We start from the raw sequence: 26,175 nt of genomic DNA on the forward strand, positions 1-26,175 counted from the left end.
TGTACAACCATCCAGGACCACCGCCTGTGTAATGTATTAAAGTGGAAAATGAAAACTCGGCACATTTGGTTCCGCTTGCTCCACTCTTCTTTTTCTGCATCGAGCAATGTCAATAGAAAAGAACACACGGACCATTCCTTGTATGTAAAGCAATTGAATGAAGACGAGAAAACAAATGTTGATGGAGTGCATTGCTATTACTAGGCGAGCATTGTCGAATCAAGCGAAGGAAATGTGTGGCCATGGAAGGCACAGCTTGTGAGCGTTGTCGAGAGTATGGGATAGTGTGTCTCTTTCGGTTTCCAATACGACGCACAAAACGAATACGAAAGCGCTACAGCAAACGAATGGCACCCGAGGCAAAAGCGGCAAAAGAGCTTAGGAATCTTGAACAGCAGGCAACAATACTAGAAGAGCATTTAAGGCAGCTTTCATCTTGCGACTTGACGAGATATCAACGACACCTTTCAATTGTAATGACACAGCAAGGAATTCGAATTGAAACGCCAGTACGATCAATGACGGATATGCTCATGTTCCTGGAGCAGACATGGTCATACTTTTTCTGGGACCAATCATTATCCTTGAGGAGTCCATCAATATGGGGATCTACGGAGGATGGCGATAATGCATCAGTGCAGGTGACACTCAAACGCCTGGGTACCGAATATCGACATGTTTGCATCCTTTTAAGCAACAGCAATCGACCCATACATAAACGCCTTTCATCACAAGATACCGATCCATTTGACATTTCCAGCATCAAACACCGCATGATTGACCTTTTCTTTTCTTGTATCGAATATGCAACCCCCATCATCGTTCGCCCTTATTTCATGGATCTATACCACCGATATCCCGATTCAATGATCACCAACGCGACAGTAGCATACGTAGCATTATCACCATGTAACCACGTGAGCCTTATTCCCTTCCCTTGCACACGTCAAGCCTTCGGTCAATATTGTCTCGAGCGGGCTCGAAAGCAGATGGAAGAAACACTTTTTGGCGATGATGAAGAAACAGCAGCACCATCTATTGAAACAATGCTTGCATTATGGATGATGGGAATGTCTTTGATTATTCTACTAAAGCATGATGAGGCTCGTATGCTCTTGGATATTGGATGGCAAATGGCGGTGCAGCTACGTGCGACCTATCTTCCCGTATTACAGCATTTCGATGATGATGATTCAATACCTCTGGAATTGCAAGCAAAAGCGGAAACATGGCGACGATCTTATGCGTTGATGCGTTTTGTATACCAAGGCTTTACAGCATACAGCAGGCAAAATAGTGTCATGAGCGATGATCATGATCATGACCTTTCGTTTCACAGCCAAGCCGGGTTACCCAAGATGATGCCAGATGAACAAGCCGACCCAGCGCTGTATGCAGTCGTTGATGCCTTTCGACACTTTGTGGAATTCAGTATTGCCATACCACGTTTATTGCTTAAACTCAATACTGGCCTTGTGGAACATGTATCATATCGTGCAGTCGTCGAAGCTGAACAATGGTTCTTTACATTCTGGCATCGATTACCCAATACCTATCGACTCACACAAACCGGCCCGCTTGATATTCTCGACTTGTATCAATTACGACAATGCATCAATCCAACAGTGCTGATGTTGCACAGGTTCTATTACGATCAATGGATTATGCTTGAAATGCGTTTCATGTCTCCGCCTCCCTTGCCCAAAGATACCAATGATCAAGATCATCCTCCATTTCATCGGCTTGATAGTGAGCGTGCCCTGATGGTTGTTTCAATATGCTGCGATGCGTTTGTCAAGCTCACGGTTGTCTTGCATGAGAAAGATCACCCTTGCATATACGACGTTCATACAGCTCTCATCGTTGCAGAGTTACTCGACATGTTACGGTCCTCTTCGAATACGATTGTGCGTAATCGTGCAGAGCAGAATCTTGCATGGTGCTGTGAACTTCTTCGTCCTAATATTGTCGATGCAAATGAGCAACCAATATCAGCAACATCCTACTTCCGAGAAATGGGACAATTGACTAAGCAATATCTGCAAAGTTTATTATAGTCGCTTTTTTCTGTATTAATAAACTACTACAGTATGCGAGCAAGAAAAAAGATAAAGAGGCTCTTGTATATAATTACAATGTGGGGGAAGAAGAGAGTTGAATAAATGTACAAGTAAAAGTAGGAGGAGGAGGAGGTAGAAATGGAAATGATGCACTACCAAGCGGCTGTGGATGACCAAGGATCCCAGTATTCGGCAGTGTATGGACGTGTGGCGAACAATGCCTGCAATAACTCGTTCTCCATATTTTGATGATGTTCCCACATGGCCCGATCGGCTGCATTGTAACAATATCCTTTGCGTAGCACACAGATGCACCTCATGACATAATCGCGTGATGCCTTGACAACTCGAATAGGAACATGCTTTTGTGCCTTTTCAGGATCTGCAAATCCTAAACATGCATTGCGCACGTGGATATCCCATGCAGACAATAAAAGTGGCATCAAGGTCTCACAACAAATGCTCTCTTGCAAGACGAGATATTCAAAGAGTCGAGTGATGATAACAGCTGAACGATAGCATACTTCAAGTGCTCGCATGGTAAATCGATCTCGTTTGTCGGCTTCCAATGTTGGCGGTTCAATGATGGAAGGTGTCACTTCTTCAGTGTCAAAGGCGTTGGTACGGAATTCAGGCGGGAGCGTGGGAAGAAAAGGCTCATGAATTGTAATGAGAGCTTGATAATATCGAATGGCGAGCGTGACCGTCGATGGATCAGTGCTTTTATCATTGTTGAGTCGATGTCGAAATTCGCTATCGGAAATGTCGTTTTCAAATATGTTGAGTGATAAGCGATAGGTGGTAGGTATGTCCTTGAAACAATATTGATTCAATGCTGATTCAGTTTTCACAAGCAAAGAAAGCGGGACAGGATCTTGCGATAAGCGTGTGTGATTCAAGTAAGGACCCAAGATCTTATTGATACCAGCACCAAACTTGTCTTTCATAATGGCCCGTTCAACATGGAATGATTCACCGGGTAATGGTGTTGCCTGATATCTTGCTGATCGTATCCTCTTGCATACTTCAACATTCATCACTCGTATGGGTCGCTTCACTTTCAAAGGAATTCCTCGTTGATTGTTGAGAAATTCGATTTTCCTGGCAATGATGGATATCAGAACATGGAGTCGTTTGTATAACTCTCGCTCATTGTTGTCGCAATCAGGTGACATGTATCGATCATCAATGAGTTCTCGTATCCGTAATCCAAAATCCAAATATTGTCGTGCTTCTTTTGGTCGTGTGAGATTGCTGTGATAATATGCCATGAATAAATAGGTCATAAAGGTGTCAAGTGTAGGTTCATCAAACGATTGTTCGATCAGATCATGAGCTCGGCTGTAATACAGGTTTTGTAGTTGTCGCTGTTGTTCATAAGGAATGGTCGATTGCACATGACGACATCGCAATGTAAGAATAGCTGCACAAAACGACGATACCACTGATGAAGAATACAAATCCTTATTGGTGACAAACAAGGAGTAAAATGTGTTGCGATGAAGGATAATGGTGCGATAGAATTGACATGAGAAATAGGCTTCGAGTAAATGGGTGGCAAGGTTGTAATTGATCGCGTTTACTAGATCATTGTTGATGATGATGGATGATGGTGATGGTGATTGGTCTTCACTGAGTAGCATACATCGTTTTGATGCTTGATAATGAGCTCGTCGTAATAATGTCGGTAACGTATAACGAGGAATGAGCTGTGGATCGGTTGATGATGGTTGCTTCAACAAAGGTATTGAGATGGTTGTACTGAATAATTGTACTTGTTGGAGTAGATCGTCATAAGAGCGAATATCGGTTTCGATGGAGAAGCCGTATTTTCCCAATGTCACTTTCCAATTCGGTGAGAACGTCTTTTCAGTGGTTGGTTGTTGTCTTGATCTGATAACTGAAAGCTCCGGTGGGCTGGCTACACCATCTGATGTGGGGGTCGATGCACTTGAAAATGGACTATCCGTTGTCATTGCGGGTGGTATACTATCATCACTCGATCCATTCATGATGTTTGCTGTATCAAATCCATGTTGCTGAACTCGTAACAGTTCACCCTCCATATCAGTCATCAATCGTTCAAGTTCATCCACATTCGCTTCCAACTCGTGGCTGTTGACCAAGTCCACATATTCTAGATCGGGTGGTGCAGCTGGCTTCAAGTAATGACATTCGATCCCGAGTCGTTTACACCTATTGCATCCAGTGAGTGGGAATCAAGACTTGCAACACTCTCCCCATTTGACAAAACAAGTACCGTTCACATGGCTGTCCAGAGCTGCACTTTTTTTTACGTTCACGGCACCCTACAAATACTTTAGATATTAGTGTCTCTTGTACCACATTTTCGCAATGCAAGTAAACTCACCTTCACATGGCACATTCTTCCCTTTGGGAGACATTGGCACATAGAAAAGATAGAAAGCGGAAAAGAAATGGGATTTATATATATATCGGCCCACTCGTTGGCCCGACATCTTTGCCTTATTCGGTCGGCAGCATCTCCACACAACCCTTTCCATGACAACAATGACCCCCATAGTGACAGCATTTTAATGACATGTTTTATCTTTGATATACGGGTTATCTTTATAATAAAGGCACATACAGCACCAAGATAGCGGTTTCGAGGGATGTAATAAACGTCTTGGCAGACAACATAATCCTTTTTTGATGGGGGCGCACTTTCGGGATCGGTAATCCATAGAAGCAAGTACCTCCCAAGTTATGTGAAACATTAATTCCTTCCTGAATGGCGACATCCACCATCATACTCACTATTGATCCCCTTGTATAAAACATCGATTAGACAATATAAGGTTGGGAGCATCCCCCTGAGATCTTAATTCAACCGCATAAGCTTTGGTCCACTTGTCCTGCTAACAGAACGCTCTTTCAAAAGATTGCAAGCCAACAAATAATGTCTTTATATATACAACATGATGAAGATGGGGGGTGATGAAATGATGAATGATATCGGGTTCTTCTAAGCGTCCTGCACTTCCTTTCCTTGCTTTGCTTGTTTGGATCTTGGTTTTCTTTTCCTCTTCTTTTTGCCAGCATTTCCATTCCCAGAAGAATACATGGATAAAAAGTCTCGGCTACCAGTGTCTTTGGTCTTTGATTCACTTGGACGAGATGTCAATTTACCACGTGCAGAGACCACTTTAGTTCTTGAATCCTCATCGTCATCATCGTCATCATCATCATCATCATTGTCGTTGTCTTGGTCACGAGACCTTTTGCCAATTGTGGATGCGTTGGTCGCTCGCTGGTTTTGGTTGACGATCTTGTTACGAAGCTGCATCTCTTGCTTGGACAGCGATTGCGTCTGGTGTTTCATTGCCTCTGCATGCGACAAGAATTTGGCACCTAATCCAAGCCTGTCCACTATGGTATTACTAATCGGCGAGCCATGTCACAGTTGAAAACGCTACCTGTCAGGTCGCCCGGTCGAGTATCGATTCATGGTCTCGGTGTCGCTGTCATCGTCCTCAAGTTTCTCGCCTGGTTTGGGTGCTGGTAACCACGAATTCACCAGAGATCGTGCTACGCCAATAGAGGCTTCGATTTGCGTCTTGAGTACTTCATTAGCTTGCAAGCTTGTCTTTGACACCTTGGTCTTGGGCTCCTCAGACATTGTAAAAGGCGAAGAAATGGGACACAAAATTGTACCGCCACCAGCCAATTGATGCGCCTTATCTATTGAGAGCATGATGCCTATTTCCCCTGCCCCACTACAAGACTCGACATTTTGATCACTTGGAGCACTACACGTTGGCATGGGATGTTGCCATGGAAACATTAACGCGCCACAACACATATCGAGAAGCTTCATTAGCACTTGTATGTGACGAGCTTGATCTAGCAAGTATCCTTTTATTAGTCCAGTATTCTTCAAATCAATTCCATAGAGACCTCCCATATACATGTACAATGCAAGTCCTTGATGAGTATTTAACGGGACCCGGTGATGGCTATCGATAGAAAACATGCCATGATTGTATGTTTTTTATTTGAAGGAAACGTGTGATACGAATCTATTGGAGCTCAACGTGCAAAAAAGACATTGTACTATGATCGTTGCTAAACTGCTTATGGCGTTGCTATGAGAGATTTCATTTATGAATGATCGCATAGTGAGTAGTGAGCTGTGACTTGAGACTTGGTCCGTCAAGCGGGAATTGGAAGGAAGGGGAAGCTGGCATTTCATCTTTGCTCTTGGTAACTCCACTCGCCCTTTCTTTTACACAAACACACAACTGCTACAACCCACCATTATGAGTTCCCCAGCGAATTCAGCTACCCCTGGACCATCAGATAATAAGCAACAACAACAACAACAACAACAGAATGCTGGCAACAGTGGCGATCAACAACGTGGATCTCCAGCTCTCACCAACTTGCCTTCACAGGCCGACATTGACAAAATCGTGGCATCCTATCTCCAAAAGAAGGGTTACAAAGCAACAGAGGCTATCTTCATGAAAGAATTGAGCGGCAGCACATTGTCCCTCGATCAGCTATCACAAGAACTCGCGTCATCGGATAAGTCGTATGGGAACCAAGTACTCAAATACGGCGAGGAGGGAGACCCCAACGCGTATAGCGTGAGCTACCGCAGTCTACGCAAGTGGATCGAAAGCTCATTGGATTGGTACAAGGTATCTATCTTGGTAGCACTGTGTATGGCGCGACAATGATGATTTATTCATTTTTCCTTATAGCCCGAGCTTCGAAATGTCCTCTTTCCCATTTTCATCCATGCCTATCTTGATCTTGTCAGTAAGAATATGCAGGAACAAGGTAAAGATGAAGGCTTTGTTATATATCGGATATCAGGATGCTGATGTACCTTTTACGTTGGCAGCAAAGGAATTCATGGAAACTTACAAGAACGATCACATCGAGACACACATGCTTGACATCAATCGCTTCGAGACGGTGACAACGCCTGAACATGTACGAGAGAATGAATTAGCTCAGCTCTATCGCAGCAACAAGTACTACTTGCGTATGTCGGGTGTCCCATTTGAGCTATTCCTCAATTATCTTCAAGACAACAAGTATATGCTTCTTTTACGGATTGTGAATCAATATCTCAATATTCAAGGTAATAATGGGAGCATGGGGTATTCTATTCGATAATATGGGGTCCTCATGCATTTATGCCAGTGATACATGGAAAGCTTTTGGATGCGGGAATGGATGCCGATGATGCCACTGGTGTTATTGGTATTACTGGACATGAATCACAGCAAATTGAATCGTTCAATCAACAAACACTACAACTTGGTGAAACGCAAATGGATCCGGCATTCAAAGATGAAGTGGAGCAAGCATTGAAAGAGCAGGATGCAAGCAACAAAGAGACTTCGGCTGAAAATGTAGGTTGAGTGGGATAGAGAGACGACCGTTATCGAGCCTAATGGATGATTCAAAAGGTTGCTGTGAATGGAAGTGCAGAAAAGGGATTACTGGACGCATACAAGAAGGTCAAACAAGAAGCAACTGCCGATGGTCCCGCTTTTGGAGATATACCACTACCCCAATAGTAAGTTCAGGATGGCAATAATGATCATGATTGGATATTCATCAAGATTGAGTAGTAGGGGAACAGATATCCAAGCGGAAATCGATTCATTGAAGGACTTGAGGAAACGAATTTCGCTTGGTAGCGCATCCTTGCCAAGTATATGCTGCTATACATTCCACAACACACACGATGAGTAAGTCTAAGCACTGAATGGGGGTTACCAACAAGGTATTCATACATATCATTTTCTAGCTTGAATTGTCTTTCCATCACCGAAGATGCATCCCTCGTCGCTGGTGGTTTCTCAGAGTCGTTTATCAAAATATGGAGTCTTAAAGGCGAAAAGCTACGAGGATTAAGGAACACTATCAACCCTGCACATGTCAATGATCGTAAGTGTTATCACCATTGTACACGTGAAACCTGAAAACTCATGCTTCATTTATTAGTGAATGATCTCAATCGACACAAGGAACGACATGGTTCAGAATACAAACGCCTTATTGGTCATTCAGGGCCGGTCTATGGTTTAAGCTTTAGCCACGACAACAAGTACCTGATTTCTTGTTCAGAAGATAAAACAGGTTTGTGTTATCCTTTGGAATCGTGAATGAAACGACTAACAGATCTTATAGCACGATTGTGGAGCACTCAAACCTATTCCAACCTTGTGTGTTACAAAGGCCACAACTACCCAATCTGGGATGTCGATTTTGGACCTCATGGATTTTACTTTGCAACGGCATCCAATGATCGAACAGCACGGCTCTGGAGCTGTGACCATATTCATCCACTTCGAATCTTTGCAGGACATCTTTCTGACGTTGATGTATGTATTTACCACATGGCGATATACAAAGGTTTTGGTGGGATGCTGATTTTGGTTATGGGATTAGACTGTGAAATTCCACCCCAACTCAAAATACTTGGTGACGGGTTCAAGCGATCGTACCTGCCGTCTGTGGGATGTACAACGAGGCACGTGTGTGAGGGTTTTCACGGGCCATACAGGATCTGTAAAAACAGTGGCAGTATCACCAAATGGTCGATTGATGGCATCCGCAGGTAAGAAATACGAGGGATACGTTGTAAGGGTGGATGTTAATCACTTTGATGGATAGGCGAGGATCGATCAATTATGCTTTGGGATTTGGGATCAGGACGACGATTGAAGAAGATGACTGGACATACCGGCTTCATTTATTCGGTGGACTTTAGCGCTGATAGCAACGTTCTTGTGTCGGGAGGAGCTGATGGCACAGTGCGCGTATGGGACGTCAATAAGGATACATCATCAGATGGCACAGTGGCAGCACTCACTGGAGGCGTGGATGCTAAGCGGATACGAATGGATGAGAGTGAACGCAGCAAATCCAAGGACAAGAAGGAATCCAAAGACAAATTGCGAGATGACGTGAAGCGTAAAAAGGGACCCGTTGAAAGGTAATAAGCCATTGGATTCATTCATTTAGTGGTATCAATACTTAAAATGTCTTTTATAGTCATGACCAGCTTGGCGTATTCCCAACCAAGAACACCCCAGTTTACAAGACCCAATTCACAAAACGAAATCTCTGCTTAGTTGCAGGCGCCTTTTCACCTCCTGAAAATTAATGTAAAAAAGTTGATTCGCATTGTAGCGGAAGCAAAAAACAGCATGAAAAAGAGAATTATTGGCTTCTTTGTGTCGCATTATGTGAAAACAATGATAGAAAGGGAAATAGAGGGGAAATGGGCAATTCATGTAATTTCTAATATCGGGCTATAATAAAAACACAAAGGATCAAACCAAGAGATGCGAGAATACGCCAAATAGTGAAGTCGCGTTGAGGAACACCCATCAAGGCACAATGATCAATAATGCAGGCCATGATGACCTATTCACTTTAATTACCCACTGCTCTTTTTCCTTTTTCGTTCCACAATTATTGTTACTACCTACTTGTGAGCATACAAAAATGCTGAGCGATGTTGCAGCTCCCAGGCGTGGCATGGAAACGAGATTGGCGAAAACATAGTATGCTCCCATTAGACCCCCTACATGAGAATGAGTGATCTCCAAGCTCATCTTGCCCTTCCAAAGTCCTTTTACCAATCCAAACGTATCCAGGAGCATCTATGGATGATATGAATAAGGAGATCACAACACATCCAATTCGACCCTTTCTCACCCAACAAGCTTTGATCTGGTAACGGTGTCTTTAGTGCTTGCGTATCAATGACAAAGAATATTAAACAGCATATCAACCCTGATCCAAATGACCAAAACGGTGCAAATGTCCTTCCCGCGTGTCGTGCTAGATTTGAATTACACCCTTTACAAGCGTTGTATGTATGTGAAGAGTGAAAGAGTGTGAGAGGGGATGTGTGTGTGCATTGAATTACTTAGCTTACGACTCTCATATTACCTGCCTGCAGGGCAAGACAGGCCCCAGCTGTGATAAGGAGGAAGCCTGAAAACACAATATTGCCGAGAAGATCCACCATATCAGCTACCACTATTATTTGGTCATCACCCAAGGCACGTAACCAAAAGAGATGGATCGCGATAGCACCCCATTAGTTTGGTAGAAATGAAAATAGCAAATAGAACGTGACACAAGATACTGAAGTGACTCACGATATCAAAAGTGTGGGATATAACCAATGTTGTGTGAGAAAAGATAATAAACCAAGCGCACGGACGAGTGTGGCAAGCCATGAACTAGTACACTTGTACGATTCACCCTATGTACAATGTCCGTTATCGGTGAGGCGGAATAGGATGCTCATGTTGACACGACATCTTCGGCGTTAAAGGTAGATTGAAGCAGCTTGTGTTCTTGTGTGCATTATGCAATCAAGCTCTTATGTTTACTTCTCGCTTCACTTTTGCACCCAAAACACGTTAGTCTGGACCAATACGCAACACATCCTTTCGTGTCAGAATGTTTCAAATGATGTATGACACGTGGCTCGATTGCAAGTGACGCCTATCGTCATGGTAAAGAATGCTGGCTCTCATGCCTTTTTGTGACACATTTCGGCGACACGGATATTCCGATCGCTTAACGCCGTGTGTGTGTTTTCAAAGTGAGACGGCATTGCTGGTCTTCGTACATAGATAAAATGGCGCTTGAAGGATGCATCCGATCACGGACAACCAAGAGCGGCTTATTTGCATGCATTTACGGGATGTCAGACGATATAGCGTGATGTGATGGATGAGCGTTATTATGTATACGCGTGAATGACGCAAGGGGCCAAGCTGCATTGCTGGCAAAAGGCTGCCTCCAGGTCATGTGTAGATGAGGATAACGACTTTGACTACCTTTTACCGCTAGCCTATTTAGAACATGAGAAGAAACAAAGATGCAACATGCATCGAAGAAGAAAGAAAGAAGTAATGCAAGCTCCGTTTGTGGCGAACCAAAACAAAAAAAAACGATTGACATTTTCCAATAGAGGGAGAGGTATGTACAGTAACCGATTGATCGGAGACAAGCACTGATGAGGGATATCGGGAGGTGTGAAGGATAGGTTCGAGGAGTTGATTGTACTTGCATATACATGGGAGCTGCCCACTGTGGGCACAAGTGACATTTTATTTTGGATTATAAAAAGACAACATGTCCTTTTAACATCTTGCCACTACTTTTGTTCTTCCCACCCATACTTTTTCTTTGTCCTCGTCGTCGTCATGAAAGGTTATCAAATTCTTGGTCTTGCTCTTGCTGCTACTGCTGTTCACGCCCAATGTGGTTGTACTAGCTCATCGGATCCTAGCTGCTGGACCGAATGTGGTATGTACTTTATAGATGGGTTTTTATTACATGATCCAATGCTAAAGGGGCATTTTAGTTGAGCAAACCCATAGCTGTTTATCCACTTGCCAAGATGGCAATTGCTATTCTGGATGTATCAGCAAGCATTGGCCCAATGGTCAAACAGCTGATACTACTTCAGCGGCCTCTAACGCAGCATCAGCTTCCGCTACAGCTTCAGCTGTGTCTGAAAGTGCAAGTGCAAGTGCTTCGGCAGCTGTTTCTTCTGCTGAAGTATCAAGCAGTGGTATCTCGTCAGCTGCTAGCGCGTCAGCTTCTTCAGCTGCAAGCAGCATCTCCGCCTCTGTATCGGCGTCAGCATCCTCAATTTTGCCATCATCAAGCGTTCTACCAAGCTGTAAGTAGAAATCAAAAGTTAACATCCATGATTGGCTAACGTTGTTGATTTCATGTATATAGCATTCTCATCTATGCTCTTGCCATCAAGCAGCAGCTTGTCGCCATCCGCTTCCCAAACAGCTCCTGGTGCAAATGCAGGCACCGTTTTGTCCGTTTCCAAGGAGGTGTTGGGTCTTGCTGTGGGTCTTGCATTATTTACTACAGGTCTCATGCAGTAATCCTGCCGTCGTTATAGAAAAGAAAGAAAAAAGGGATCACCCATGTACAAAGCCGTCTTCTTTGTCTCCTTTTTTCATCCCTTTCCACCACCACCTTGACTCTTTTTTCTTACATTTATTGCCTAAAACTCTACACGCTGTTATAGTTATAGTTCTTTAGTACCACAACCTTTTCTGCAATGATGATGACTGTCATTAAACCATGTTATTGACCTGTGCAGAGACATCTTTTCATGATCCCACCCCTTGGTGCTCATTGTATTTAGTGCTGCTATAATGACACATGGCGTGCAATTAAATCACGGAGAACGTAAAAGAAATGAAATAATGATTGCTTTTGTTGATAACCGCGTATTTCTTTGTTCGTAATCTATTAGCAGTGGGAATAAGGAGATGTGACAGTACAAGAGTCTGCAGCTCAAGTTAGAGGTGAAAGGAAGGGGGAAGCCATCAAAACGAACGTAAGGAGATGTTGCTGCACTATGGAGTTGTAAACTGGTTAAGGGGTGAATCAACCCCCTTGTATGTCAATTTCACGCAGTGATGTTATTCCCCGCCATCCCATCCTTCATCATCTTACATAGTTGCTAGGCACAATTCCAGTACTGCCATCATACTTTCTTGCCTGCCACCAATTGCCATGTCGATCCAAGATTTCCAGGACTTCGTTTTTCTCGAATGAAATTTCATTGGGGTCCTCTGGATTGGCTCGATCTTTTAAAACCGATGTTGTTATTATGATTGTTGATCTTGCTTGGCAGGTCTTGTGTAACGGACTTACATGCATGGATTGCTCTTGCCTCATCTCGTGCCATCTTTGCAGACCCATTGACGCTGCTTTCGTTATTCATGGGAGAATCATGTGCGATAGCTTCGTCGGATGATGGCTGATAAGGGGCGTTCTTTTGTGGTTGCTGAGAGTAGACCTCATCGCTGTAGGCTGATTTGGTTTCATAGAAAGGTGCTGGTGTTGCAATTCCAGTTGCAGTTGGGTTGTGGTGTGTTTGACCAAATATCCATCGATAAACACCTGAATCCTCTTCACTTCCAATAACAAAGACCCAAAAGTACTACTATGCTATTAGCGATACGTCTCTATGATAGCTTTGTGAGCTGAATTGAGTTGTACCTGCATAATGATCAAAATGCATGAACCAGCAGCACTCGCTTGTGCTGCACCATTAGAAGAACCCACAAAGGCTCCAAGAAGCTGGGTGAGCATGGTTATCCCAATAGCCAAGAACGTGAGGATCTATATTACAAGGTGTTAATTTCGCTGATAATAGTAGTAGCAGGATAACTTGATCACGTACAGCAAATCGATATTGCTTTATCAGGGATCTGGATATGACGACGTAAAATCCAATGAGGAAAAGCAATTGATAGACGATAACCCACCATGCTCCTCCACGGGCATGGGCTGCACAGGCACCGATGAACATGATCAACCAACCGATCTATGAATAGACATCAGCAGCTGGTACATTGTTGCATTCGTATTCGATCATTACTGCTGCAAGGCCTGCTGAAGCGTGAATGGTTGGATTGTTAAGCATTATTGTTGGTATAGAATGATGAAGGAATGGAATGAGGACGTGGACGTGGATGTGTGTGAGGGACCGGGGAAGGGTGAGGAGGGATAAAAGATCCAATAAAAGAGAAAAAAGATGAAAAAAGAGACATACACATGCAATGATATCCTAGCTTTTATTAGGTATTGTTCATCACCAGCACAAACATACATATACACTCTCCCTATCCGCCTACTATGACTACTACTATACACAGCGCATCCGTCCCATCCCTCCTTAATAGCTTCATAACGGTCTTCATTGCTGCAGCTTACAATGATTTTATTGTCAACGACATACAAGCGAAATGTAGCATCATCCGCCCTATCGACATGATACCCTTGACAAGGTCTGCTAGTCCTCTTAACGGTACTAGAAAATGAAAAAAACATGATCAGATTTGGTATACAAAAAACCTACTCCTTCTCTTACACCCCCTCATAAAAATAACCTAGCATACCTTGTGGAAACCAATATCGTTGGCGTATTCACGGAAGCACTGACGGCAAATGTTGAGGTTGTACTTGCGGATCAAAGCAGCAGTGTGAGCGCAGACACGGCTATTCAAGACGTAATGTTAACCATTGACAAGGGAATTCCAATGGTTGACTCGATGGCAAGTTCCAATTTGCGCATTCACCCAACATACCATTGACGGGAGCCTTTGCCATAGTGCTTGGGACGAGAGTTCCAGACGTTACCGTGGGCCATGTTGAATAAAAGTCGATGTCACGAGAAAGAGAGGGGGAGCCAATAGCTTATCCAGCCGCTAGATAAAAACTTTTTTCTGCCCGTCGGCAAATCAACTTCAAGCTGCCACCTCCACCACCTGTTTCCATAGCTTCGTAAACAGCCCCATTTGCATGATGATAAATGCCATGTTTTAATGAGAGTGCATATGTCTACATGATCCATATACTATGATGAGAATGAATCCACGGACATTGGATATGAAATGGGGGATCTTTGCACCTGATGACAAAAGTGGACATCATTTAATCACTTGCCTTTCTTGCTTCCCTTATTCAATATTCCCTTCCAAGATTATAAACACAATTCTGTTATTGGTTTTATATGAATGAGTACATAATCGTCATTGAAAGCAAGTATACATAACATATTTAGGGGGTGGTGGGAGATAACAATGGGTAGTAGTCTTGACATTGATGCTTGTTTAGAATGGACCATGACGTGAGGAGAACTTGAATTGCATGCTGCTTCCTTCGTATGATACACCAGAGGTGAAGCTGCTATCCATGCGGTCATCTTGTATGCCATTATGGGAACGAGACGAAGCGTGTGCCAACATAGCCTCCATAGAGTGGAACGAGAGCTCGTTGAAATCGGTGATGCTTCTCAAAGCAAAAGCCAGGCAGTTCGTTTTGCCATCATAACGACGAATTCGACCATACACTCGCACATACATCCCTTCTCTAATAAAATGGTATTAGATATGGAATAGGTATCATTCATCCCTTCCTCCACTTTACTTGCCTGAATGCGTTCACGTGATGAGCTTCTTCTACTCCTTCTGTATCCCATTGACGCACTTGCATGGACGCAGTACCATCTTCAATAATATAGGTGTAGCCAGTGGACGAGTTTTCACAGGATCGAATCACTCCAATAAATGTAATCTTGATGTCTCATGTTAAGATGCAATCGCGATAGGAGAGCAAAAGACTCACTTACTGTGGATATCTCCTTCTCATCTATAAAGACAACGCTTCCATCCTCGTACGCCGTGGCCATTGTAACTTGCTTGATTGTCACCGGTCGAATCGTTTGCAACTTGTTGTTCTTGGTTTGCTATACCATATAGCTCTTATTGAGACGACTTGTACCATGTGCCTCGCTGATCATTAGCATACCTGACGCTGCTGTTGTTCCTGCGCCTGCGGCTGTTGTTGTTGTTGCTGTTGCTGTTGTTGGTTTACATTGCTCGAATTCAAGCTGGTCTCTCCAATGTCCCATTCCATTGCTTTGTAAATGAGCTACATTAGCTTGTACCTTTACACTGTGTATGTCACGTTTATACCGACCTTGAATAAAACTGCCAGAAGGAGCTGTTCAAAATGGTTCTTGTGAAACACCCGCATTTATGCAATTTTAACTTTGGCGCGATCGCGCATGCCAAATCCTGTGACGCTAATTTTCTGCTAGTGCTAACCTCTCAAATGCATGGCTGACATGTGTGTATGAAGGTAAATAAACATCCAGATCACGTGGAAAAGTATGCAAGTGTCACTATCTTTAATTGGTAGTATCGGATTAAAGATGCAGCTGCAGCTGCAGCAGTAATGAAGAAGAATGGGCCTTTTTGTCTAGAACACAAAGGTGTTGACAGCCACACAATAAGGTTCAACAAATCCGATAACGCACCACGTGGGTCAATGAGCTACAACAACAATGCATTGGTATGCGGCTCTCTCTTAACTCGAAACATTCCATCAACCAACCAGATGGCGAAATGAGTGTTGCCTTTGATGTCGGGACAACTATTAGTATTACTATTTTGATCCACCACGTCGTATGCCATCATCTATCTATTTCCTTCAAACAATGAAATTGTTCCGATCATCATGTTGTTGTTGTTGTATACATTGTTCAGCTATTCCTTTAATCATTCACTTTTTCATAATTTACATTGGTATCATCATTGTAGTGGTAGTGGCAGTAGTAGCCTATGTCGAGTTCCTTCGACGACCAGGGCTAATGATAAGGGGTATAGGGGATGGTGATTGAGGACTAATGACTGGTTCTCGCACCATTAGAAACACGGGGATGTTGTTGGTCACAACATTGGCTCTGACAATGAATCCCATTTTCTCGAAAAATGCGACATTGTATGCATCCGATACTTCAGCATACACTGCATAATGAGCTGCATCCGCCTTATCAAGTACATGTTGCAATAAAGCACGGCCGTATCCTTTGTTCCTCTCATGAGGTAGTACGCCAACATAATGGATGGTAATGTAGTCCTCGTCCTCGGCCATAAGTTTTCGTCGCATCTTGGCACATGAAGGTTGAAATTGAATAGCGCTCTTGAGAGCAGAGGTCCATCCAACCAAACGTGCTAATCTCAAAGTACCACCAAGACATGGGGGTATCCATGCCCGAATAGGTCTTTTACGTTGTAAGCTCCACACCAAAACGCCTGAGCATCCTTCAACTTGAATAGCGTAATCACGGCTAGCCAACGTAGCAGCATTCGCAATGTTTTTGAAAAGCACGTATAAAAATTCATCATGCTTGCTGCTGCTGTGACATAGCCATGAATTGGCAACAAGGACGCTGTTATTGCTTGATGCGTTGTTGTAAGCTGATGTCAGTGTGTGGGCTGCTTCTTTGATAGCACCTGTAGAGGAATGAATCATCCAAAAGGAAAAATGAGTCTATGTGCGTATGCGTGGTGGTGTTGCTATCTTTGACCAACCTTTGATTACAGGACGCACATTGATGTGCTGTTGATCCAAGTTGACCGTGAGCTGTCGAGTAATGCGATTGGAATACATGATGCTGCAGGAGAAAAAAAGTGAAAAACGCTCCGCTCATCTCGGCTTTTATGCTGTCGATCCTAAATCGCTCACTTTTATGCTCATATTGTGTGAGAATATGGATGTCTATCTCGAAAAAGGCAAAAAAGCAACGTCTATCAAATAATGTGCGAATCGCATCCAAGATCGGCCGTGCAACATTGAAAACTGCGGCAAACGGATAAGTCGAGAACTCTATCGTTTTGACGGCACGCAGTTGCATGATCCCCGAGTTACAATGCTTGTCATGCAATCTAATAAATCCCATCCCGCTCTCCTAGATGCTTTTTTTTCCCATCGATGATGATCCCATCTCCCTCATTTCCTCCATTGATCACGCTATAGATAGAAACTCAAGCCATTGAAGATCATTTTTTATTACATAAGTTTTGTCCTAGTGATCTCCTGGAACCCTAGCTTGAATGCACTAGAGACAAGAACCCTTTATGCGCATGATCTAGGCCACATCACCACCACAATGAAATCACATTGCAGTAAAAAGATGACATGCATATGTACTTTTACTTATAGACTGCAGGTCTTGATAAGAGGCATATGCTAAAAGTAAAATTAGTCTTCCTTATATATCTCGGCCGTCGTGATTGCTAGCATTACAGCATCATGTATGTAGTACTCGAGTACTTTGAAGATGCTGCCATCAGGTTGTGAGATGCCGCTCACACCATTTGATGCAGGAACGTATGTAGAAAAGTAGTTTCTGTGAACCATGTTATACCTAATGACGTGCGGTGATTGTATGGTAGTTTTAGCTTGGCGGTGCAACAAAAAATTACACCCATCAAGGGGATGTTGCATTGCCCTGGATGATGCATAATTGATCGACACAAAAATATCTCCGACTTTCATGCCATACAAACGAACAGCCAATGTGCAGCATGTGAAATAAAGGCATTTTTCAACAAAGCACGGTCGAATTGAAATCACAAGTTTGTTTTTTCTTTCTCGCTTTGTTTTTACCTATGCGCTTCTTGTCGATCATTTGTCTCGTGTGGGCCATTGTTGCGGTGTCAACAGTTTTTGCCTACCATCATCAATCATCTGGTGATGAGAAAAAGAACAACAACAACGACCACGACCACTATGGCGGAGACTACCGTGGTGGCCATGATGATTATGGAGATTACTGCGAGCATTGTGACGATCATCATCAGCAACAAGATTACAACAATAAGCATCATAAACATCCCCACCATGGACATCCCGATGTATATATCCCACCCTATGATCCACCACCAGTGATAGTGGCTACAAATACCGCTTAATGTTGATATTTGCCAAGCAAAGCTGAAGAAGAGTAGTATTCATTTTATTCCGTCATAGCTAGTCAATTTTCTCATCCTCTGAATTGGTCTTGGTTGTCAATAAAAAATTGCGATAGATCCTTTGGTTGACGGCCAATAAGGTTACGAGCATCATCTTTGACAATGCCCATTTGCTTCGTCTCTCGAGCCACGCGAAAACAATCCATCATTAGATCAATCGTTGCAGGTACTAGCACACGACGTGGATCAGGTCGAAAAGGGTCACGGCGACCTTGAGGATCTTGTGCATGTGGGTGTTGCTGACTAAGGCTTTCAAGGTAGTGGCGAAAGCTTTCTTCATCAAGCTCTTGAAAAGTGATTTCTCCAGCTTCACCACCAAGAGCTTCATTAAGCCTGTAGGCAACCGCACCTCCTGTGTAAGGACATGTCCCGGTCAAATCGTAAATGCGCTTGACGGCAGCATCTGGAATATCAAACAGGTCTTCTTCTACGTCAACGTCTTGCTTTCTTGGACTCAGCAACATGGTCACCATGGCATCGCATACATCTTGGATATCAATCACAGTAAACTCGGTGTCGGGAGATATCGGCATACCCACACACTTGTCTTGTGTCACCATGCGTGACCAAAAGTAGAAGAGTTGATGCACCATTGGAACTCTGTCAACATAAAATGGGGGTCAATCATCATGCTACTACTACTACTATTACTCGTGTATATCAAAACTTACCGAAAGACACACCAGCGACCATAAGCATACACATTGCGTAAATGACTTTCAATAGTATTGTAGCCGCCCATGGGTGTTGATTCACCTGCATAATCACAGCCGACACTACAATGTTGTGAAAATGTTTAAGTCATCGTATCTTGATATAGAGTCATACTGCAATGTAACCTACAGTGAAGCCAATTGCATACGCTTAACACCATGCATAGAAGCAGCGTCGATGATGTTGCATGCATTGACAACCCGATACTCCGTTTGGTCAGGAACAACAATCACGCACTTTACGTGTTTCATTTGAGCCTTGAGGATCATTGGATTCTTGTAATCAACTTGCTACAGGGATGTTTTATGTTATTCAAGTCCAATCGTAGTGCTATGTATATACAACAATGAATTGGACGTACCTGCAAGTCTACATCCATGGCCACGAGATCTTGCAATCCTTCAAGGCTATGGCAGAGAGCACGCACACGCCAATGTTTCTTGAGCATTCCTGGTCGTCGTTGGAGTTCAGTTGCCAAATGGTACGCCAACGCATGACCGCCATAAGTGTCGACACAGCTGACGAGAACGTAGTGATGGCTGCTTTTCTTTTTTGATGTTGCCGTAATCGAATCGCTCATGTTTCAAAAGGATAAAGAAAAAGAGATGGATGATGAGGATGCTATTCTTTACGAGGATCTTCCTTTTATTACCTTTTTATCGGTGGGCAAGTTGCTTGTTGGGATCTTGTAATGAATGGGATCTGAAACAAGAGATTGACAAGTTGGTGGAATTGCATAAAGTGGACCCATTGTTACACGGCTGTCACAATCCCGCTTATCCCGCTTACAGTAGTAGCAGCCTTCTTACGCTCTTTGTCTCTTTCTCTCTTGCCTTGATTGTCTTTCAACAACAGCCGTCTACCGGTTTTCTTCGTTTACTTGTTCTCACGCTCATATCCATCGAGACTGTTCTTCCGAACCTTGTTGCGACTCTACTCGGCACTCGATCCCAGAACAAGTTATACGCGTGAACACACCGCCCATCGATCTACTTCAACTTGGATACAAGCATGAATCCCGTCTCATCTGCAAAGAAAGGGGGTTTCATTGGCATCGACCATGCTACAACCACCAACAACGACAAACAAGCTCCACTCTTGAGTTACCGTTACAACGACCATTCATTGCAAATTGAGGAAACGACTATCGCTCATGACAACGCTACAGTCCATGTTCGACATGAAATTGAGGCATCGACGTTGGAAGAAGGCTTGGTAAGAAGGGGAGAGGATAATAGTGTGTGTACAGAGATTGATTATGGTGTTGGGTTGCAGGTGACCACCATCCAGCATGTTGTGTATTGCCAGCAAAAGGATAAAACGCCCATCTTGATCATCATTTGCAGCACTGGAAAGGAGCATGATTATGTCGCATTTTGGTACAACGTTTCGACTCGTCAAACTAAGCGGATCGAGCTGCCAATCGATTTCACCAGCAAGATCACATCAGTGTCTATTACAGAAACACCTTCGCGCATGCCCAAATCACCAGCCATCAACAGCAAGGATACTACGAACTCAGCTAGCAAACGGCCTGAAAAGGAAGATTGGAGCCATGCGATAGCCTTTACCTTGAGCGATGGGTCAACATGCATTGGTCTTTTGATACTTTATCCAGATGAAATCTTGTTCGACGTATGTATTGTGGATCATGTACCATAAAAGATTGTATCTTACTTTATTACTCGTAGACTCACGAATACATCGATCCATCGCTTGTGGATGACGAGGATATTACAGCATCAACAATGATCGTTGGAGGAATGGAAGATAATCGCACTGGATACAACCGTCCACGAGTACTTCTTGGTACAAGCCAAGGCAAAGTAATAGCGTTTCGTGTTTCCAAGACCGATGCTGGGGAGATGGAACTATCACGCAGTGACCAGACAAGGTTCATGGAACTTGAACCCTGTAAGTTTGGGTGGGGAAACATCCATTGTTCTCTTTTATTAACGTCCCATGTCATTTAGCACCCATTGTATTACTCTCGTCTTTGCGTGCTGATACACGAACTATAATAGCCGTTGGACAACATGCCTTCAAGAGCAAAGGGTGAGAATGGGAGGGTGGGTTGATGATCCGGGTACGTCATATTGATATTTTATACCATTAGCAACTCTACCAAACCTACAAAGCAAGGTGTGATCAATATCCTCGCAACATTCGGCAATGGTCGCAAGTCTGGATTACGTGTTCGGCCCTCACTCACAAAACATCTATGTGATTTGGATGTATTACGACTTACTCAGGGTGAGACTTTTTTTCCTGTTTTACATGGACAAACAGCTAACAAGGTATTTATAGGACCCAACAAGGATTTCAGGATTACAGCAGCATTTCGTGAACAACGCTACAGCAACGACCTGGAAGTCTTTTGCATCTACGTGGGATATAGGCTGGAGAGTAGCAACTTTGAGTTCAAGGTAAAAGAACCACGTCGATCCGGCATAATGGTAAGTCGATTGATAATGTCAAAGGCAGCATGGGCATTGACAAACGATACGTAACAGGATCTCTTCCAGCTTGGATCAGGATGTATAGCTATGATGGCTGGCCAGGTAAAGGATTCACAAAGGGTGATAGGGAACCACATTGCTAATAACATCGATTGTACGTCACCAGGATGATGATCGAATCCGTATAATGAACAACGTTCCACAACCAAAGCAGCAAAACGATACGCAGCATTACCTACATGACAACACATTCACACCCAAAGAACTTGAGCATGACAACATGGCATCCCCGAATAGAGTATGTGTTTCTTGAGTCGTTGCATTCATGCTATTAACACTCACAATTTAGGAAGAGACACCAGATATCAAAAACGATCGATCTGAATTATCCTTCACAGAGAGCGAGGTAAGATTATTGGCATCGCTGATGCAAGGCGAATAATTCATTCATCCGATTCCCATATTTTAGGCTGTCAGTCCCCATAGCCCCATTTCCAGATATGCTGGTAGCGACACTGTAAGTGTAATTTGACATGATTTACACTTTATCCTAATGCATAATCATTTTTTGAAGGATGGCTATGGATACAGCCCAGACAATATCAGCAATTCTAGACGATTCCCTATCATACGGCGACATGAGGTAGGTAGCTATGCTATACAGCAACCCAAATACTAATATCCCATATGTAGGATACTACTGATACCCGTGATATCGATCATCATGTATTGGAGGAGGAGAATAGCTTTGAAGAAAAGATAACAGCAGCAAGGGCACGTCGTCAGCCAATTGTAGTGCGACATATCGATACAGAGGAAGAAGATGAGGACAACGAGCAATGTTCATTAACATCATCACCGGAACGAGTCCCTGAGTTACAAGGTACAGCTTACAGCTTTCTCAACAGCATACAGCATACCCAGCAAATTACCGAGTTTGGCCAAGAGCAGCAAAGTATCCAACGTGAAGATGAAATTGAAGTCAATCAAGAACAACAAAAAGATACCAGTCGAATTGATGTGGATCATGAACAGCAAAATGGGCTAGCAGCAGCACCCTTGAACAAAAAAGGGGACGATCTTGGCACCGTACCACCACCGCTAAACGATCCACAACAACTGCAGACACTTGTTGAGGAGATTGGGATTGTTATGAATGGTGCCTCACAACAACAGCAGCCGCAGCCGCAGCGAAGCTATGACAATTCGGCGAGTGATGGGGTATGTTTATTATAATGGACGAATACAAAGACGCTAATAGATCAGTAGATTGTGCCATCCGAATCGATACAGCCACTTGATGGAAAACAGGATATCAGCTCTGAAAAGGTATGCACATTCACATAATGTCACAATGCTCCTATTAACGGTGTTGGTTGTAATAGGCCTATACCGTGTTTGAAGAGAGCCAAAGCACACAATCAAAATACCCTGATTTAAATACCCTTGATGACCAGGTGAGTTTGGCGGCATGATTACCGAGAGAGAGAGGTTTGTTTCTAATTTCTCTTCTCGTCTTGGGCAGGATGACAATCCTTTAATAACTCCCGACAACATTCCACCATCTCAAGACCAAAAAGACCTTCCATCCATGGCCATACACGACGAGGTCAGCCACTGCTCTTGGAAACCAATCATATCCTAACATGGATCGTGTAGACTGCTTCCCAGGACAAGGAGGATTTGAGCATTTCTCAAGAACCACAAGCTCTGACACAAGTAGAATCAAATGATGCCAATGGCATGAATGAAGCGGTAAGTAATAAAGATAATTCAAGTGCGTTATTCTCAATCATCAAATCGCATTGTAGAATGCCACACCCAGTGCCTTAGAATCGGTCGATGAGAATGTTGATATCCCTGATCCACCAGCTGCTGACGAGGTTGAAACACCCATTTATACCCAAGAGGTAAATTCAACTACTAGCTCTCGCAAAGGAACTATGTCCTGATGTATGGAACAATGGTAATAGGGAACTACAATGCCTACGACTATAGAAGAGGAGGAGGAGGATAATGCTATGGATAACACCGGGTTCCTTGATGATTTGGATGATTACTATGACGAGGAGCAAGTTCAAGCCTTGGCTGGTGAGAATAGCTCGTTTGCTGGTTTCCTTCCTTTGGCGAGTGATACAGCAATTGAAAACAACATCAAACTCTTGTCGGACGCTTTGGAGGGTCACATGACTCAGCATCTTGAATCCACTGTATCAACACCAGCTTTCGACTCGTCTCAAATGAATGGTGCCTTGGATGACAATCAACAGCTCTCGATGCAGACAACAACTGTACCCGATGCTCTCAGTGACATTGGAGTCGGTCGGAATCCCTCGATGGAGCACTTTGCTGACAAGCTGAACCAATGGCGTCCAAAGGCAGTGAATGACACCCTCTTTGTTGACCTATTACTTAAGCAAGTTGATCCCCAGTGTAAGTGCCTGTTGTCATTGAGGATACATGATACTGATATCATTTTAGACATAGTCAATGATACCTACTTGAAAGAGAACGCATCTGATCTCCTCGGCAAGTTGACACAGAACAGCACTCAAGCTAGCCAGGCCTTGTACTACCTTTCTTCTTTGGAAGATGTGGATTGTGGTCCTACGTTGACATCCCTTGACAATGTATCGGATCATGAGCGAATCAAGATCATGGTGTATCACATGCTAGATCAAGGTTCATACAAGGCAAGTGGTTACATGGAATTCACGAATGTGTGCTTCTGTATGCTAATTGCAGCTTATAGGATGCCATGGAGTATATCTCGGATGCCGCGTGGGTGGGTGATGCTTTGCAATACAAGATCCTCAAGACTCTGGAGAAGCATTGCGACATTACCAACTTTGTACAAACCACGGGAATTGCCAAAAGGTCGCTGAATGATGCCATGGCCTATGTTGAGTTATTGTGGGATAAGTCACTTGCCGAAGCATTGGAATACATGGTATGCAGGTGTCAATGGATTGATACTATCAGGTCTGTTTATTGACAAATGTATGTTGTAGGGATCAATGGAGAATATGGATTGGCAGCATCGTTGTCTAGAATGGATACTTGACAGGGTGTATCAAGGTAAGTTGCATGTATATCTATTTAGACGATGAAGCTAATTGTGTGGATAAAAATAGATGATGCGAAGTTTGATGCCAAAGATGCCAAAACGCTTGGAGCTTTCAAGTATACCAAAGAACGATGCCAGCAATTTCTCAAGCATAGCAAAGAGTCGCCATCCCCTATTGCAAAGCTTGCCCTTATGCATTACTACGAGAGTCAAGAGGAATGGTTCAGTGCATTGAAAGTGACGAAAGAATTAGAAGCGATGCCAGCACATACTAGACAACATCCTGCATACGAAGCTTGTCTCACAATGGATCGATCCGTGCGTCAATCAATGCCCGACACCTTGCGTCATTTGCCAGAAGAGATTATGCTCAATCCTCGAGGACAAGGTAACAAACACATTCACATTGATTACTACGTGTACTAATCCTTTGTCTTATCATAGCTACTGGTGAATACAAGGACTTCTTCGATACACATGGCAAGGATGCAGGCTTTAAGCTATTTGGAATGGCTCTTCGAGGTCGATTAAATGAGCGTAAACGCAAGGCAGCAGAGCAAGCAGAAGCATTCCCCAACAAGCGATAAGGAGTAGCATTGTGTATATATTTTCATTTTCATTGATTCAAAAAAAAGTGTGTTGTACATAAAACAGGAGCAAGATGTGTGTGTGAGTGTATGAAACAAGATGTAGCGTGATTGAGAGAGGTGGTGTGTGTGAGTTATATATGAAGTATGTGATGATGTATAAGTTGGGTAATATCCAATTGCTAGTGAACTATGCGTCACCAGTGGTTGTATCTCTTCCGGGTTGTTCCGTTGGAGGCATTGGCGTAGGTGTGGTGGCTGTTTCTGCGTGAGCACCCTGCATATCACTCTTCATGAAGGTGCCCGTCAAACGCGCCTATCATCATAATGTAAGCATACACACACACTCACACACTTTGGATCATCCAATTCTTCTTCTTACCAGTTCTTCTTCAAGTTTACCCTGCTTCTTGAGCTCCATACGACGATTGACAAGGCAGCCGACATTGACCATATAATATACTGCAATGTCAAAGTTTAATCGTGTGAAATCGACAACCATAAAGTGTTTTTTATATACCTGTAGTTCCAGCAAGGAATAGAACAACTGACTTTTGAGCAATATCTGCTATCGAGGAAGGTAGCGGCATTTGTATGTGTGTATATATGTGTATGTGTGTGTTATACCAGGGAGAACAAAGAGACAAGCAGCAAATTCGGGTGTTGTTGTTATTTGAATTGCAGCGGGACATGTGTGTGGCTGCTCTCAGTTTGATGTTTCGGCTGTTGAAATACCCAGTATGCAATAAGCTTTCTTTCACAACCCGTAAGGTTTATTTGGGATACAAGTGGACACATGCGTTGTTTGAGTATATATGTTGCAGGAAAAAAGAGAGAGAGGAAGAGAGAGAGAGAGAGAAAGAGATAAAAGAGGGGGAGAGAGAAGAGAAGAGTATATAACAAACTTTTCATGAA

General features: G+C 43.3%; 12 protein-coding genes across 12 annotated transcripts; 5 read left to right on the forward strand and 7 right to left on the reverse strand.

Annotated features, from left to right (window-relative positions):
* Positions 1 to 106: 106 nt before the first annotated feature.
* On the forward strand, positions 107 to 2,057 carry O0I10_011106 (uncharacterized protein; the record flags this gene model as incomplete). The annotated part of the gene is made up of 2 exons (XM_058491077.1): positions 107 to 140; positions 205 to 2,057. 2 exons carry the CDS (start codon positions 107 to 109, stop codon positions 2,055 to 2,057), a joined length of 1,887 nt encoding a protein of 628 aa, XP_058338172.1.
* A 155-nt stretch (positions 2,058 to 2,212) lies between these two features.
* On the reverse strand, positions 2,213 to 4,465 carry O0I10_011107 (uncharacterized protein; the record flags this gene model as incomplete). Its single annotated transcript, XM_058491078.1, has 3 exons — positions 2,213 to 4,256; positions 4,321 to 4,369; positions 4,432 to 4,465. The coding sequence occupies 3 exons, from the start codon at positions 4,463 to 4,465 to the stop codon at positions 2,213 to 2,215; spliced, it is 2,127 nt and encodes a 708-aa protein (XP_058338173.1).
* Positions 4,466 to 5,049: 584 nt separating this feature from the next.
* On the reverse strand, positions 5,050 to 5,703 carry O0I10_011108 (uncharacterized protein; the record flags this gene model as incomplete). Its single annotated transcript, XM_058491079.1, has 2 exons — positions 5,050 to 5,446; positions 5,501 to 5,703. The coding sequence occupies 2 exons, from the start codon at positions 5,701 to 5,703 to the stop codon at positions 5,050 to 5,052; spliced, it is 600 nt and encodes a 199-aa protein (XP_058338174.1).
* Positions 5,704 to 6,343: 640 nt separating this feature from the next.
* On the forward strand, positions 6,344 to 9,213 carry O0I10_011109 (uncharacterized protein; the record flags this gene model as incomplete). The annotated part of the gene is made up of 12 exons (XM_058491080.1): positions 6,344 to 6,727; positions 6,791 to 6,869; positions 6,934 to 7,176; positions 7,239 to 7,450; positions 7,508 to 7,617; positions 7,673 to 7,792; positions 7,852 to 7,991; positions 8,049 to 8,183; positions 8,235 to 8,428; positions 8,496 to 8,664; positions 8,721 to 9,042; positions 9,102 to 9,213. 12 exons carry the CDS (start codon positions 6,344 to 6,346, stop codon positions 9,211 to 9,213), a joined length of 2,220 nt encoding a protein of 739 aa, XP_058338175.1.
* Positions 9,214 to 11,278: 2,065 nt separating this feature from the next.
* O0I10_011110 (uncharacterized protein) lies at positions 11,279 to 11,980 on the forward strand (the record flags this gene model as incomplete). Its single annotated transcript, XM_058491081.1, has 3 exons — positions 11,279 to 11,381; positions 11,440 to 11,760; positions 11,823 to 11,980. The coding sequence occupies 3 exons, from the start codon at positions 11,279 to 11,281 to the stop codon at positions 11,978 to 11,980; spliced, it is 582 nt and encodes a 193-aa protein (XP_058338176.1).
* A 571-nt stretch (positions 11,981 to 12,551) lies between these two features.
* On the reverse strand, positions 12,552 to 13,536 carry O0I10_011111 (uncharacterized protein; the record flags this gene model as incomplete). The annotated part of the gene is made up of 5 exons (XM_058491082.1): positions 12,552 to 12,694; positions 12,762 to 13,050; positions 13,110 to 13,232; positions 13,294 to 13,437; positions 13,492 to 13,536. 5 exons carry the CDS (start codon positions 13,534 to 13,536, stop codon positions 12,552 to 12,554), a joined length of 744 nt encoding a protein of 247 aa, XP_058338177.1.
* Positions 13,537 to 14,725: 1,189 nt separating this feature from the next.
* Positions 14,726 to 15,530, reverse strand: O0I10_011112 (uncharacterized protein; the record flags this gene model as incomplete). The annotated part of the gene is made up of 4 exons (XM_058491083.1): positions 14,726 to 14,984; positions 15,046 to 15,188; positions 15,244 to 15,360; positions 15,423 to 15,530. 4 exons carry the CDS (start codon positions 15,528 to 15,530, stop codon positions 14,726 to 14,728), a joined length of 627 nt encoding a protein of 208 aa, XP_058338178.1.
* Positions 15,531 to 16,235: 705 nt separating this feature from the next.
* On the reverse strand, positions 16,236 to 17,069 carry O0I10_011113 (uncharacterized protein; the record flags this gene model as incomplete). Its single annotated transcript, XM_058491084.1, has 2 exons — positions 16,236 to 16,912; positions 16,991 to 17,069. 2 exons carry the CDS (start codon positions 17,067 to 17,069, stop codon positions 16,236 to 16,238), a joined length of 756 nt encoding a protein of 251 aa, XP_058338179.1.
* Positions 17,070 to 18,070: 1,001 nt separating this feature from the next.
* Positions 18,071 to 18,373, forward strand: O0I10_011114 (uncharacterized protein; the record flags this gene model as incomplete). The annotated part of the gene is made up of 1 exon (XM_058491085.1): positions 18,071 to 18,373. The coding sequence occupies one exon, from the start codon at positions 18,071 to 18,073 to the stop codon at positions 18,371 to 18,373; it is 303 nt and encodes a 100-aa protein (XP_058338180.1).
* A 71-nt stretch (positions 18,374 to 18,444) lies between these two features.
* Positions 18,445 to 19,727, reverse strand: O0I10_011115 (uncharacterized protein; the record flags this gene model as incomplete). The annotated part of the gene is made up of 4 exons (XM_058491086.1): positions 18,445 to 19,033; positions 19,105 to 19,209; positions 19,277 to 19,437; positions 19,509 to 19,727. 4 exons carry the CDS (start codon positions 19,725 to 19,727, stop codon positions 18,445 to 18,447), a joined length of 1,074 nt encoding a protein of 357 aa, XP_058338181.1.
* A 431-nt stretch (positions 19,728 to 20,158) lies between these two features.
* Positions 20,159 to 25,260, forward strand: O0I10_011116 (uncharacterized protein; the record flags this gene model as incomplete). Its single annotated transcript, XM_058491087.1, has 23 exons — positions 20,159 to 20,362; positions 20,423 to 20,782; positions 20,839 to 21,061; positions 21,121 to 21,202; positions 21,264 to 21,400; positions 21,455 to 21,603; positions 21,661 to 21,708; positions 21,773 to 21,904; positions 21,956 to 22,012; positions 22,076 to 22,123; positions 22,181 to 22,249; positions 22,300 to 22,827; positions 22,876 to 22,935; positions 22,992 to 23,063; positions 23,132 to 23,215; positions 23,266 to 23,361; positions 23,418 to 23,516; positions 23,580 to 24,039; positions 24,088 to 24,299; positions 24,359 to 24,556; positions 24,618 to 24,684; positions 24,741 to 25,061; positions 25,118 to 25,260. The coding sequence occupies 23 exons, from the start codon at positions 20,159 to 20,161 to the stop codon at positions 25,258 to 25,260; spliced, it is 3,849 nt and encodes a 1,282-aa protein (XP_058338182.1).
* Positions 25,261 to 25,450: 190 nt separating this feature from the next.
* O0I10_011117 (uncharacterized protein) lies at positions 25,451 to 25,762 on the reverse strand (the record flags this gene model as incomplete). The annotated part of the gene is made up of 2 exons (XM_058491088.1): positions 25,451 to 25,576; positions 25,643 to 25,762. The coding sequence occupies 2 exons, from the start codon at positions 25,760 to 25,762 to the stop codon at positions 25,451 to 25,453; spliced, it is 246 nt and encodes an 81-aa protein (XP_058338183.1).
* Between the last annotated feature and the right edge of the window lie 413 nt (positions 25,763 to 26,175).

The sequence above is a fragment of the Lichtheimia ornata genome (assembly GCF_029851405.1).
Source record: "Lichtheimia ornata isolate CBS 291.66 chromosome Unknown scaffold00082, whole genome shotgun sequence".
NCBI classification, from domain to species: Eukaryota; Fungi; Mucoromycota; class Mucoromycetes; order Mucorales; family Lichtheimiaceae; genus Lichtheimia; species Lichtheimia ornata.